Consider the following 15,153-nt stretch of genomic DNA (forward strand, 5'->3'; position numbering starts at 1 on the left):
CCCGCGCCCCCGGCAGCCGCCAAAGCACCGCGGGGCGAGAGGAGGGGGGGAAGGGGGAGCCAAACCCGCCGCTGCCCGCGGCCAGGCCGCCGCCCGCCCGCCACGCACCGAAGCCCGAGAAGCCCATGGTGGCCGCCAGCTCCGGGTCGGGTCCCGCCAGCGTCGGAGTGTCTGTAAAGGGACAAAAAAAACCGCGGTGTCAGGGCGGCGGAAGGCGGCGGCGGCGGCAGCCCCGGCCCGGCCCGGCCGCTCACCGCCCGCCGCTCCCGGCGCCTCCATGCTGCGGCCGCCCCGGAACCACAACAGGCGGCGGCAGGAAGCGGCGGCGGCGGCTCCCTCCGCCCCCGCGGGGCTGTCGCAACTCGCTGCTTTGCGCCTCGCCTCCCGAGTTACTTCCCCTTGGCTACGGCGCTGCTGCTATTTAATTGGGGGCGTATCGCTCGGTTTCAGTCCTCAGCTCGGAAAAGGGAGATGAGGTTTCCCTGTCTCATGCCTGGTGACTGTCTCTTGTATTAAGTTTTTCAGAGCGAGAGCTGTATCAACCCAGGAACGGAGAATTACTGTGGCCAGGGTATTACCAGCGATCTGCAAACCGGATCCACCCCGTTAAATCCAAGTTGCACCCAGCCCAGAGTTCCTGCGACTGTTTCAGTCCCCGTTTGGGAACCCAGAGCACAGATACCGCCATTAGCAGAGGCCCAAGCCCAGTAAGGCATCGCGTGAGCGCCAGTCGTGTCAGTGCATCCGCCGCAGTCCTGGACAAACAGCGGCCACGCTGGCTCCGTGCAAGGCAGCGGTCGCTATGTGCTGCCTTTACGGAAACTACGCGTGTGCCTTTGCAGGGGACCCCTCAGTATTTCTGGCTTATGCTACTACAAATAAAATCGGCATAAGCGCTTTTTATCCTCTTCGACGTACACGGCCCCGCCAGAGTGCTGCTTCAGGCTCGCGGTGCGCGGCGCGGTGCCTCTGCCACGGCTGTGGCGTCGGGACTCCGAGAACTACGGCGACCGCCGGGGCAGCCTTCAGTCGCCAGGCACGTGTGACAACAGGAGCCGCTTCCCACGGCTTCCCCCCGAGACCGGCCGCAGCCGCCCCCCGCCCCGTTTCCAGGCGGGGCGCCGGGACCCCGCGCAGCCGCCTCGACCCCACCCTCCCGCCACCGCGCCCCCCCGCCGGAAGTGGCCGTCGGTCCAGCGGAAGTGCGTCGCGCGCGCAGGGGCTGCCGGGATTTGGCGGGGCGCGCAGCGGCCGGTAGCGAGCTCGCGCCTTGTCCCCGTGCGCTGAGGCGGCGCCGGCCCCGGCCCCGGCCCGGCCCGGCCATGCCCGCCGCCGTGAGCCCGGCGGCGCCCACCGCGCAGGAGGCGCTGGAGATCGCGGGCCGCATCATCGACCGGCAGATCCAGGATGATCGTTGCTACCCGGACCTGTCCGAGCTGCTGGCGGTGCCGGCGCCCGGTGAGGAGCCCCCAGTAGCCCCCTGCCTCGGGGCCTCCGCCCTGGCCCTCTCGCGAGCTCCTGCGGGCCGCGCTTGCAGCGTGGCCGACGCTGCCTTGGCCGGCCACGCGTGGGGCCCTCGGCGGGAGGCCGGCTGGGCACAGCTTCCGGCCCTGGCCGGGCGCCGGGGGCTGCAGCTGCCGGCCCTGCTTCCTCAGGGGCTGAGCCCGACGAGGCCCAGTTTGGTGATTCCCTGGTGGGGTCTGGCGCAGGGCTTTGGCGCTTCAGTGAAGGTTGCAAAGTGGGCTTTTTCTATGGTAGTGGGAACGGCTGCAAGAAGAAGGGGCTTAGGACTGGTGCTTCAGCCCCATCTCGCTCTACAAGGCAGTGAAGATAGCACTCGTTTTCCATCTTGTTCATTGCGAAGTCTCTTGCAGGATGCTCTTAGTGTCACTAAGTGCGCGGCACCATCCCTGAACCTTACAGGTTGCCTGAAAACGCTCTTAAGCTTCTTTGAGTGCCTTTTGTTTGTCTATAGCAGTATGTCACATGTAGTTATGATATAATATATAGCACTCCTCAGATATTTGTTTTGTCCCCTTTGAAACATCATGGCAGCATTTCCTACTTCATTAGTGCCAACCATCGGGCCAAATGGACTATAAAGAACCAATCTAGGGCTGTAGGTGACCTAATCAGTGTGTATCCAGCTGGTGACAGGATATAAACAAATATTAACAGTATCTCTTTTCTGTTATGGTAGGATATGATGTGCATGGCCAAAGTGTACCTACCCTGTCAGCATCATGGGCACATATCATACATTATGCTGGGGAGACATGGGTACATTAACTTGAAATGAGCAGTACAGCTGACCGTTTTCTAGGTAAAGGTAGATGCTTATGGTTTTGTTCATGTGGCAGATTAGTACCGTGTATCAGAGAAGGGCGGAGGTTGGAAGGGACCTCTGGAGATCATCTAGTCCAACCTCCCTGCTCAAGCAGGGTCATCTAGAGCATGTTGCCCAGGATCACCTCCGGGCGGGTTTTGAATATCTCCAGGGAACCTCTCTTGAACAACCTGTTCCAAATGATGTTCCATGTATGATGAAGGAAGGGCTAGTCTTGGAAAAAACATGACAGAGAGTAGGCCAGGGGCTAGGTTACTTATTATAAGAGTCTATCGGTTGGCCAGCAAGATTAGATCATGCCCAGCAGTTATCAAAAGCGCTTATTTTTCAAATGTTCATATAAAGCATAATCCTAAGGTCTTTCCAGGAGAGAAAAAAGTTTAATGTGAAGTCCAGTAAAGCAGAACTAGAGAACTCAATCTTGCTGTTGCTCAGATTTGGGGATTGGGTTGTTTTGGTGGTTTCCTTTTTTTGGTGGTGCTCTTTTTTTGAAAATAGGAGAAACTTTAAGTAGATTTTAAAAACCATTGCTGCAGTATAACATTGATTTGTCAGAAGTTAGGGAGAGATCCTGAGTATAAAGAAAACAGAAAGAAGTTTAATACTCGGAAAGCATTTTAGAAAATAGCCTTTAAAGTATTCGTTGGTGCCCAATAAGTATCTCTCTAGAAGTATATTCTCATACACAGCTTGAATTTTTCTTTTTTTCAGGAGAAAACTCAGGAAAACTTTATAGAGAAAACAGAAGGGACTTATTTCACTTTGTGTTTTGTCAAATGTAGTTTGAACAGCTGTTTGTAAGGTTAATGCGTAAAATAGTGTTAGATTTGACAGGCTCCTGATCAGTTTTCTTTATTGTATAGCCTGTATTCCAAATATAATTATTTAGATTGTGAATTTGCACCCAAAAAAAAATTTAAAAGCATTTTATTGCTTTTTATATAAGTGTACTTTCATACGTATTTGTTTGCAAGTCTATTTGCTCCTGTCTAGTTTGAGATTTAGATTAACTGCTTGTGGTCCTGATCCTCCAGGTGCCTTTGTTCACACATATTTTGTGAGTAGCAGTATTTATATGCTTAAAGGCTTTGCAGTATCGAGACCATGTTTTTGAGTAGTCTTAAGGGCCAGATTATTCCTCTAAATTAAAATGGGAAATACGTGTTAGTCTGATTTAGATTTCACAGATTAGGAAAAAATCAGGTAAAGAGAATATCTTTACTTTTTTTGTAAATTTTTATTTCTTTATAGGAATTCTAATTTGTTGTTGTTATTTACAGGTAGTCCTACAGTTTCTGGTATGTCAGATATGGATTATCCTTTGCAAGGACCAGGTTTGCTGTCAATACCTAATCTCCCAGAGATCAGCTCAGTCCGCAGAGTCCCGCTTCCCCCCGAGCTAGTGGAGCAGTTTGGACGTATCCTGATGAAAAATCTTGTTTTAGGCTGTGTATGCAATAATATTAGAAGTGAACTTTTGTTATTTCATAATTTTTTTTCCTAGAACTTTCCATTGTTCTCCCACAGATGAACCTTGATCTTGCTTGCTTACGTTCCCTTGAAAAAGGCTCTAAGTGGTAATAAGGTTCATTTGTGTAGAGCTGCTTGTGGAATTGGTTCCTATAGGAGGAACTCTCAGTGCTTATGGTACACAGTTTGTGGACCACTATCTATAAAATAAGATTAAAATTGTGAAATGTTGAAAAAGAGAGTTTGCATTTGCTAGCCTGCATGCATTTAGTCCTTACATCTGCAGTGCTTCAGATATGCAGTGCAACTGTATGATGGGAGTATTTCCAGAAATCAGCAGAGCTTGGCTAACAATTGACAGTGACATTTTCATGTGGAACTATGAAGATGGGTATGTACACAGCATATTCCTGACGGTATAGTTGATATTATATCTAAATTAAGTGATTGCAGTAGTGGAGATTATTTAGCACAGAGGTGTACTTTTCGCTGTAAGGTATCGAATTTCTTTTAGGTTGTACTAAAATTCTTGAATAGTAAGTATTTAAAGACTTTTAATAGTTAGTTACACTGCTGCCAAATCATCTAGAGATGGAAGAAAGGAAAATGCATTTACTTAGACAGACTTATTCAATATCCTGACATTATTGGTGTATTTCTGCTAAGGCTTTGATTATGCCAGAAAAGGTAGAAAAATTGTATCCTACTTGCCCAACTCAGCTAATTAGTTCTAATATGTACGCTAATGCTGTAAAGTGGTCAGTCATTTCCACAGTGCTAAATAAATATGGCCTTGGTACTTTGGCTATATTTTGTAATGGCTTTAAAAGTGTCATGATTGAGGCTGTCATACCTACCTTATTTTAAGGAAGTGTAATACGGAAAATAATTTCATAATCTCTTCCAATGATGATGATATGTTTATGATTTACAGGTTTGTATTTCTTACTTGCCTATATGGTAAGAATTTAGCAGGAATTGCTTTATACAAAGTTCTTGCATTTCTTAGTTAAGATTGTGCCTCACACAGCTCCTCTCCATGTGTTTACGTTGTGTCCCAGTGTGCTAAATACTTTACGCAGATAATACAAAACTTCATACTCTTAAAGATATGGTACTGGAGGAAGAAGTTGGGGTTTTTGTATTTTACAATAGATAAAATTATTCAGGTAAATTTACGTGAAGTATTTTTTGTGTAACAGGCACTATATAAATTCCTCACTCTTGATGTTAATTAGCTGACATATGCTGCGTTATGTAATTCGGAGTGGACTATATGAATTAACAAGAAACAAAAATATAAAGTACAATTGAATTTCAGTTTTAAAACTAGCTCTGGGGGGCTCCAGTGAGCTCAGATGGTTGTCTGCGTAGTTTTACTGTGAAATTTCTGTCATTCCATTCTGCTGGACTTGCTTTCACTCTAAGCAAACGGTGTAGATGGTTTTAAATTGTTACAAGTATTAATAATTTTCAAATGTGCAGAGTCTGGCTTTGTTATTATGTAATACTTGAGTGTTTACGCAGCTTTTTCCTGTATGTTGACAGGGGAGACCTTGCTTATTTTGATGGCCTTAGTGAAACTATTCTTGCAGTGGGTCTTGTGAAGCCAAAAGGAGGTAGGAAATATATGACAGTGACTAGAATTACGCAGTCACTGAACCTGCTTCATATGTGTTTGTGTATGTATATATAAAAATGCTTATATGTTTATATGTATGGTTATGATTTATTTGTAGAACCATTATGAAATTAATTACAATCCGAAAGTAATGTATAATTTAATGATCATTTACGCTGATCAGCTTTTTTTTTTTTTTTAAAACCACATTCCGGTCTAACATTTCTACTCTTCACAAATTTACGCATTCAAGGGATCTTTCATGAGATCTTGATTTCTAGCCCTTCTAAATACAGAATCACAGAATGGCCAAGATTGGAAGGGACCTCTGGAGATCATCTGGACCGACCCTCCCCCGCTCAAGCTCATTCTTCTCGTAGCTGCTGCTTACATAAATGGAAGTCAAAGTTGAATTGTTAATAGGGTTGAGTATAAAAGAAGCACACTTATAAGAAAAATGTTATTTTTAAGGTCCTATTTTTCATGAATTGGAAACTGAACTGCTGGCTGTTTTCTAATCCTAGAGTTTCATAGGTTATTAGGTCTTAAATATGACTATTCCCTCTAACCAGTGACTATTTCTATCTATTGAATACAGTAGGATACATTCATTGTGAGTCTGAGAGGCTGACTGCAAACAAGAGTTAATTTTTTTTTTCCCCCTTTAGGTATTTTCCAGCCTCATGTACGACATTTGCTTGTTCTGGCTACCCCAGTGGATATTGTGATTTTAGGGCTCAGTTGTGCTAATATTCAAGCAGGTAATTCTCTTTTTTTCCTTTTCTCTTTTTAAATAAAGTAAAGCTATTAGGTTGGTGTTCTCTGTAGTGCATTAACAAGTATACGTTTGTTAGTAACCTTAAAAAAGTGAGACCATATGCTAATTCCCTTGCTAAATTATAAATCTTTTTAGAGCCAGGGTGAAAGAGTTCCCTTTTTATGGGGTATGCAGCTACTAAGCCTGAGATTCTCAGAGGAGCGTTAAACTGTATTATTCACCTGTTTAACATAAAACAAACTCTGGAAACAGATAATCCTGTTAATTGAACAGTATATCAGAGAGGGATAGAAGAGATGAGTGTGAATCTTAGTAGCAAATGCTGAATGGAGTTCCTTAAACTGGTTGGCATATGTGTTCCAACCACAGAAATTGATACCAATTTTTTTCGATATCATATATAGTAGAGAAGATATGTATGTACTGTATGTGTGTGTGTGTGTGTGTGTGTGTATAGTGTGTATATATGTAGTGCGTGTATAAATATACATAGTAGAGAAAATAAAGGATTGTTTTGAGAAAGTGAGAGGCTTACAATCTTTTGCTGTCTTTTTATAGTATCTTGCTGTGAAAGAGAAATGTATAAGAGAAATCTTATATTTTAGGTTTGTTGGTATTTAAAGGAGGTAACAACTGTTAGAAAATATATGGGAAAACGGATTTCACTTCCTTTCTTGGAAACTTAGAGAATTTACTGTGATTTTTTAAAAAATGATTCATTGTTCAGCAATTCACTTGGAAGGAAAGCTATTCCAGAATACGTTTAGTAGTTCTGAAATTTGCTGTAACGTCTTCTGAAATACCTGTAATATTTATAAGAACAAGTCAAAAACTGAAGACATTTTTTTTTCTTGATTCATTTAAGGTTCTGGATCCCTCAATGACAGTATGTCTGGTGGAATGCAGCTGCTTCCAGACCCTCTCTATTCGCTTCCTACTGATAATATTTGCATGCTGGCAATCGCATCCACTGATAACGGGCGTATCTTTTTGGCTGGAAAGGATGGCTGCTTATATGAAGTAGCTTACCAGGTGATTATAGGTTTTATGCACAGGCAGTTTTCATGGTTGTGGGATGAAGGCACTAAGAGTCCTAAATTTGATGTCAGTCTTGCCATCTCCTTTCTTTTATAATTCTATTGTGCGAGTCATTTGCACAAAGCTCCAAGTTCTCAACACAAATTTTTCTTCCAAGAGGCCTAGAAATAGTTGATTTGAGGAATAGCAATGCAGCTTTGGTAAACTTAAAAAAAATTAAATCAGGAGGTGTGGCAGTTGCTAGGAATACTGTTGCTTACAGTTGTCCTTTCTCAGTCTTCTAAATAGCTTTGCAGCTGCATTAACTGTTTTGCTCACTGGAAGCAGATAAACCTAGTAGCTGATTAGAAAAAGTTTATTTTGCTCTCAGAATTTAATTTTAGCTCATTGAATGAGCCTGAAGCTTTGAGCTAACTCTTCTTCCTTCAGGGAGAGTGAAATTAAGCTTAATCTTTAATGTTTTTACCTTTTTATTTTTTTTCTCCTTAAGTTTTCATTGTCAGCACACAAGGGCTTCACTTAGATGTGACCGATTGTGCTAGGTCCCAAGAGAGGATACCCATGCCCATAACAGGTTTTAATCTTAGTTTTAGGAAAGCGCGTTAAACCATTTTGAAAAAATTGTAAAAGCCATTAGAGTATAAGCTAAAAGTGTTAGAGACACTTCATTAACTTGAATATCCAGAGTGTTTTTTTTAACTGAAGTTTATCATGTCTGCATTCACATTCTAGCTTTGAAAATCTTAGTCTGAAGCTCAGTGTTAAGTTCATGTCTGTCAGTGCAACAAGAGCTGAAAATCCACATTGTTGTTCCAAATTGATCTCCATAATGAGATGTTCTGTATGCTGTTTTTAAAGAGATAATGAAACTTATTTTAACAGTTCGAGTCGCTCCAATTAGCGTTCATGCGTGAATCCTTTTGCCAAAAATGATGGTGGAATTGATAATACTAAATGGGGTCAAAACAAACTGTCTCATACCTTAGCATTATGTAGGAGCTTATGAGATGAAGAACATATAGGTAGATTTATTCAAATCATATGTAATCGAATATAGACAATTGGTGGAAAAACAAGTGAAAACTATTTTCATAAAGAATATATTAAAAATCATTCATAAATCTGACACAGGCAATTGTTTTGGTTAATTTTCTTTGGCTTTAGTTTAATTGCAAGCAGAGTAGTTAGTTTGCAAATCTTTCCTTAGGAGGATTTCTGTAGGGATTCCCATAGGAATTGCAGTTTTTATAAAATACAGGATTGCCTTCTTTGGCAGTTTTATTTGATATCCTCCACCCTCTTCTTGTGTAAAATTTTGCTTTTAATAATCAGCTACTGCTTTCAAATGAAAAATACATACTACTTCACTGAAATCAATGGTATGTAATTCGATTTTTACTTATTTTCTTACTTTTCCTGGTAACAACTAGGTTTTTAAATAGAACTACTGTTGTTTTGGAGGTTTGTGTTGTAGTGGTGGTTTTTTTTTTTTTTTTTTTTTTTCCTCCTTTTAACACTGCATCTGTTCCAAATTGTAGGCTGAGGCAGGCTGGTTTAGCCAACGCTGTAGAAAAATCAATCATTCAAAGGGCACTCTCTCTTTCCTTATTCCTTCATTGCTACAGTTCACGTTCTCAGAGGATGGTAAGTATTAATGTTAGATTTCCCAAATAATTTAATGTAAACTTTTAAATTATACTACCAAGAAGTAAGACTGAGTACTTTCTTGATTGTGTGCATTTAGTTACAGTCAATGGAAGTTGCAGTGGTTGGTGATTCTGAAAATCAGGTCATTTGTTTGTATGCCCAGCTCAGGGTATAGATAGCAAAGCCTGGAAACTTTGACATTTGTCAATAAAAGTTTCTATTCTGTAGTACAAAATTAATATGTTCATAATGGGATCATAGCAAACAGTAAACAAATTTTAAATAAATAATTTTATCCTATTGCACTGCTTAGTGAAAATTGTATAATCATTTCAAATTCAATTTTTTTTTATTCAGAGATGGATTAAATAATGCTAATCTTTAGGTTTATTAATAATTGTTTGAAATTGTTTGCTGTTTTAAATCACTTCATCGTAGGAGTCTTGGGCATTATTCTAAAAAGTGATTCAGTCAAACTGCAATGTTTGTTAACTTTCATTGAGTTTAAAGGTGTTCTACCTTAAACTTGTTTTCACTAAATTGAATGTTGATTTTCTTCTTTTTTTCCTTTGTCCCTGCCAGATCCTGTAGTTCAAATTGCCATTGACAACTCTCGAAATATCTTATACACCCGCTCAGAAAAAGGAGTGCTGCAAGTATGTCACTTACTTTAATGATCATTTGCTATGTTACTAGTATGTATGTGATTTTTACAATTTTCCCCAGTACCTGGGAATTCTCTGTAGGTCTGTCAGGATATTATTCCAGTTTATCTTTCTCCAGCAAAGTGTATGCCCAAGTCCTACAATACTTTTTTGGAAAGAACAGTGTTCGGATCATCCCCTCAGCTGTATGGAAACATGAGAATGCCCTAAAACTAAAGAGAATATGAGCTGCTGCATGATAGGTCAGGCTATATGAATTAATTTAATTGCAAAACAGTAAGCATTATTCTTAAATTGCAGGTTTACGATTTGGGACAAGATGGTCACGGAATGACAAGGGTTACTTCTCTTTCACAAAATGCTGTAGTTTCTGCTGCTGGGAACATTGCCAGGTATATGACAACCGCAATGAGAGGCTTCCTTTAAGGCCATTAGCGCTGTATTTTTAAAGAACATTATTTCCTTGTTTCTTTGGATTGTCATGCAGTGTCAATTATGTAAAAAAAATACAGGTTTGAAAAACTTTTTTTTTTTTTTTTTTAAGAACAATAGATCGTTCTGTTTTTAAGCCTATCGTTCAAATAGCAGTGATTGAGAATTCTGAGTCCATAGACTGTCAACTGCTAGCAATCACACATGCAGGTAAGAAAGCAATATTAATTAATCCCTTTTTTAACTGATAAATGGCATCTGCATTATTTAGCAAAATTGACAAACGCTTTCCTTTTTATAGAGCACGTTTTGAAAATGTTATTTATGTATGTTATTTTCTATATTCAAACTGTTTTGGCATTTGGTTTGAGTATAATCTGGTCGCACAAATTATGATCCATATTTTATTGACAAGAAAACCAGAAGAAAGCGGCATTTAAAACCATTTTAATCTGCCTGGCTTTCTAGCAAGAAATATAGTAGTGTATGTACAGAATTTATCACGAGTATGAAACCAGCTTTCTGTTCAAAGTGCTGCTGCTCCTACTAATAATCATAATTACATCATGTTGCACAGAAGTGACGATCTTTTTTCTTTTGTTTAGGTGTCCGACTGTATTTTAGTACTTCACAATTTAAGCATCCAACAGCTCGTCCCTCAATGTTAACGTTGGTTCATGTCCGTTTGCCTCCTGGATTTTCAGCTTCTTCTAATGTGGAGAAGCCCTCAAAGGTTCACAGAGCTCTTTATAGCAAAGGTAAGCAGTGAAATACAGCCCAAATGAGATTTTCTGTGACAGTCACTCTCTCTCTTTTTTACATCTGGGAACTTGAAGCAATGGAAATACCAAGAGCTAAGTGTGACTTCTGTATGTTAATGGGAGAGTTCTTGAAAATGGAAGGTTACCATATTATTCAGTGCTTTCGCAAGGTGTGATATATGAGCTAAGAACTGTGTTCATGCGTTAATCATCTTTTTTTTTGTGCATTCACTACTGTCCCCATGCAGTAACTTTAATATGGTGCAAATTCACCCACATTTCTCTATTCATGTGCCATAATTTTTCAAAGCAAGGGATTGTAAGAGGCTTCTTACCTATTCAGTGCCGGCCCTTTTTGCTGAGTTTACACGTGTGCTGACTCATTTATTTTTTTGATTCATTTAATTATCAATATCATTTAAGCCACCAATCAGCTTCCAGATGGTTTCAGCTTTTGGGCACTTCTGACTGAAGGCTGAATTTTAAAAAGTGCTATAGAAATGGGGGCAAAACATCTCTGTTGCTGACCCTTTCAGTCGTTCAGTTGCTTCCTGGGTAACATTGTAAATAAATATCTACAAGCAGTCTAACAGAATTCTTACAGTTCGTGAACACCATGTAACCAAATAAGTCTGCAAGTGTCTTCAAAAGTCATCTTTCATATTTCTTGTCTGACTGATGTGGATTTGCTGGGGGGGGATATTGATTAAGGTTACATATACAAATCAAAACAGAGAAACAAAAGGTGTCATTAAGGGGTTGGTATCTGCTAGCTAAGTCTAGAGAGTTGGATTTTTGTAGTGTCTTATGAACAGTTTGAATGAGTAGACCTTATTCATTACTCCTCATGGTAACTTACTTTATGAATTGCAAGTACAAGAGTTAACAAAAGTATTAATCTTTATAGTTCCTGCGTGAAATGTTATGTACGCTAAGGCCGCATCGGTAATAGTCCTATGATGTACACCTGGACCATTGCTAGAAGCAGGTTCAGGGTCCAATGAATGAAAGAATAGGATGTCTGCATGTAGATGCCCCAACAGGCATGATAACTCTCATGTTATGTGCAGAAACTGTTTGGGAGAGTATTAGCTGGCACGGAACCATGCCAAGGACCTTTTGAACAAATTAACAGTAGTGATAATCAGCTTCTAATTCCAGGAATGATGCCTGGCACTTTTTAACTTAGTGTAGTGTAACTGCAGTAATCTTTACAGAACTAGACTTGAAATACCATAGAAATAAGAATTGTTGTTACTTTTTCCCTTTTTTAGGGGCTACTTATGTAATGAGTAGCTGAACACCCAAAATAATACATATGTCATTAGCAGATGATCTAAACACCCTCTGCATATCAAGTGCCATGTGAAATCGAAGTTAATGACCTGCAAATTTGGCAAGCCTCAATAAATGAATAACAGGAGAAATCTTTATCACAAAAGACACTGGTGTAAGGCGTAAGCACAGATGATCAGAAGAATTTTTATAAAATTGGTGTGCGTTTGCGTGTATACGCAGAACATAATTACATAATGCTTTTTGATTCTAGACAGTTTCTTAATTAGGGACATTGGTATTGTATTGTTCTGGGACTCTAAATATCTGTCCTTACGTATATCAGAGGTTCTTTGTATTGCTTTTAACAGTGAGTTCCTTAGCCTTTGTTAGAAACAGAATAAAGACAATGTTAAGAGCAATAATTATTTTGACTTTTTAACATACTGATTTTATGAGCAAGGTAATCTCCAGAAGCTTTTTCTTCTAATACCTCTTTAAACATATAATTTTTATGAAGAGTATTTTACCTATTTTAGCCTCATTGTTGTTTGTTTCCTTTAGAGTAAATAGAAACATGGTGTTGATAGCGAGCTCCTGAACCCCTGAATGACATAAAAACCCAAGAGATATTAAGTGCCGTTCAAATGGATGATTAGGACTTAGAGTTTTTGGGTTTTTTTAATTAAATATGAGAGTGATTAATTTGTATGTAATATGTGATTATTGCTCTGGTGCAAACTACTGATATCACCATTCTTACTAGGGGTCCTGCTGATGGCAGCTTCAGAAAATGAGGATAATGACATCCTGTGGTGTATCAATCATGATTCTTTCCCTTTCCAAAAGCCAATGATGGAAACACAGGTAGTAAAATAAACATTCATATGATTTTGATGGAATATAGTGTTTTTTTTCCTGCTAACATACATATTCGAATAATACTATGTACAAGAAATGGGTAGATTGCAGGAAAACTTGTATAAGTTATTCTGAAACACTTACAAAGCTACCTATCAATATTTTTTTAAAGTTATTTTAGTAGGTGTTTAGTGAATGGGAACTAGTCTTTCAGCAGGAATTCCCAGTTCAGAAATATTTCCTAATTTGATGAAACCTGTGAATCAAAAGAAATGCCTTGACTTCTAAGAAATATTAATTAACCTATTTGAAAATACTGTCTTGTTTGTATCATATTGTTGTCTATAGCATGCTGTGTGTTATGGACAAGCACTGGAAGACATGGTTCCCAGTACAAAGTGAGTTATTTGACAAGGCTGACATTTCGCAAGGCAGATTAGTCAACATCTGTGTATTAGAAAATGGGTTTGTTTAGCTCAGTAGATATGCGATGTCTTTCTTAAGTATCAGACATGATCAATCGCTCCGTTATTTGACCCGTTTTTTTCTACTTCTTACATAAGCTGGTTTGTAGGAGGTATTTGGAGGGAGTTAGCTGCCTTATCAGTTTAGCAAGAGCACTGAAACAAGTCTGGAGTCTTCTGCTAATGTACAGGACTGCCCTATCAAGGATAGTGTCATTGGAGGAGCATTATAAAGACACTTTATTATTACTCTGCCTCCCTTCCCCACATATACTAGGTGCTGACTTCTCACTTTTCTCTGAGGCGTTTGGCAGTAACGGATAACTGGCTTTCCCCAACAAAACTGTAACCTGTTTTTGAACAGTTCTCTTTCATTAGTGTACATTGCTTTCAGGAACGTCCACAGTACCATATATTTTGTCCTGAGTTACCCTTAGAGCAGTGCTGCCAACTATGAGAGTTGCCTAAACTCTTAGGGTTCAGTAGCTGCGTTTTGGAGTTCTTAAAAATAAAAAAAACAAAAAAATCAAATCGATGAGACTTGATTCTAATGTGGTTGGCAGATTGTTGCTGTTTGTATTGTAGTAGCATTGAAAGATCCTACCTTACAAGTTGTTTTACATTGAAACGCAAAACTCAGTCCCTGCCACCCAGAAGAAGCAACGTATATAGCTGCAAATATGTTGGTAATCTTCTGTTAGACGATATGAGGACTTGCTTATTTTCTTTGAGGTTTGTTGTCTCAAGAATATGTATAATTGTAAGTATTATATGTATAATGTATAATTTTAAGCTGTAATTAGTAAAGTATCACCCTGGACAAAATCGATATGTTATCAAGCTTGGAATGATCTCTCTCTCTCTCATTCAGATGACTACCCGTGTTGATGGGCATTCCTGGGCTCTTTCTGCTATCGATGAATTTAAAATTCAGAAGATTGTAACACCACTAAATAAAGACATTATTCCAATAACTGATTCCCCTGTTGTTGTGCAACAACATATGCTGCCACCTAAGAAATTTGTTCTGCTTTCAGCTCAGGTGAGTATTACTGTTTTTAACAAGAAATCAGAAGAGTAAATATGAAGTCTGAAGACTGATCCAGACCTGTAAATGTTTATTTTGGATACATTTTTGTGATTATTTCCTGAAAATAGAAACGAATAAGGGAGAAGACTGCTGAAACCGACTGTGCTTAGTTGAAAATCTACTCAGATTCCCTTGTGCAGTGCATTGATTCCTTTCTGTTGGCCTCAGGAGACCTTGGTTTACATGAACTTTTTTTATACTCATGCTTATGTGAAATTCAAACAGACACAGGTTGCCCAGAAAATAGGACTTGAACAAATATTTATTGTTGGCAGTTGAAATTTGAACAAAACATTTCTCTTTGTCCTAAAAAAATCTCGGAAAGGGTTTTTTTTTGAGAGAGATGTATTTTTTATTTAAAATGAAATTAATATAAAAGGAGGAGTAGGGAGGTTATGTTCAGCAATATTTTTGGGCAATTGCTATCTTATCCACCAGACAATTTATACAATATTTAATAAGTCACTAATGTCTTGCACAAGTACCTCTAGGCTTGTGTAATTATGAGGCTTAGGTGTGTAAGGCTAATTTTGTAGCAATGTTATTGTAAACTAGAAAACTTTTGAGCAGATGCTTAACCCTGGCATCAGTTTGTTTGATGGCAGTTGTTTTGTGTTTAAACAGTTTTCGGACAAGACGCAGGTAAAATGATTGAATGCTGATAGTGTTACCATGCGCTTGTTCCTAAATTCTTTAAGCATTTT

The 15,153-nt window shown here is 39.6% G+C and overlaps 2 protein-coding genes across 4 annotated transcripts in view; one reads left to right on the top strand and one right to left on the bottom strand.

The window, feature by feature from the left end:
* The window catches only part of LOC104147827 (WD repeat-containing protein 70), a 146,991-nt gene extending 145,833 nt beyond the window's left edge, over nt 1-1,158 (bottom strand). Inside the window, exons 1-2 of one of the 2 annotated variants that reach the window (XM_068924694.1) lie at nt 919-1,158; nt 109-171 (exon numbers count right to left, since the gene is read on the bottom strand). In XM_068924694.1, the coding sequence (XP_068780795.1) occupies nt 109-127 (19 nt within the window). In that variant the 5' untranslated portion in view covers nt 128-171; nt 919-1,158. Of the gene's footprint in view, nt 1-108; nt 172-254; nt 339-918 lie in introns of those variants that run through there. The other variant, XM_068924693.1, reaches the window with a different exon arrangement.
* Nucleotides 1,159-1,233: 75 nt separating this feature from the next.
* Nucleotides 1,234-15,153, top strand: part of LOC138060885 (nuclear pore complex protein Nup155) — a 36,246-nt gene continuing 22,326 nt past the window's right edge. The window contains exons 1-13 of one of the 2 annotated variants that reach the window (XM_068924691.1): nt 1,234-1,458; nt 3,628-3,765; nt 4,112-4,208; nt 5,366-5,436; nt 6,107-6,199; nt 7,082-7,248; nt 8,793-8,898; nt 9,484-9,557; nt 9,867-9,958; nt 10,111-10,208; nt 10,604-10,756; nt 12,801-12,901; nt 14,231-14,401. In XM_068924691.1, the coding sequence (XP_068780792.1) occupies nt 1,323-1,458; nt 3,628-3,765; nt 4,112-4,208; nt 5,366-5,436; nt 6,107-6,199; nt 7,082-7,248; nt 8,793-8,898; nt 9,484-9,557; nt 9,867-9,958; nt 10,111-10,208; nt 10,604-10,756; nt 12,801-12,901; nt 14,231-14,401 (1,497 nt within the window). In that variant the 5' untranslated portion in view covers nt 1,234-1,322. Of the gene's footprint in view, nt 1,459-3,627; nt 3,766-4,103; nt 4,209-5,365; nt 5,437-6,106; nt 6,200-7,081; nt 7,249-8,792; nt 8,899-9,483; nt 9,558-9,866; nt 9,959-10,110; nt 10,209-10,603; nt 10,757-12,800; nt 12,902-14,230; nt 14,402-15,153 lie in introns of both variants that reach the window. The other variant, XM_068924692.1, reaches the window with a different exon arrangement.

Source organism: Struthio camelus, chromosome W (genome assembly GCF_040807025.1).
Source record: "Struthio camelus isolate bStrCam1 chromosome W, bStrCam1.hap1, whole genome shotgun sequence".
Classification (NCBI taxonomy): Eukaryota; Metazoa; Chordata; class Aves; order Struthioniformes; family Struthionidae; genus Struthio; species Struthio camelus.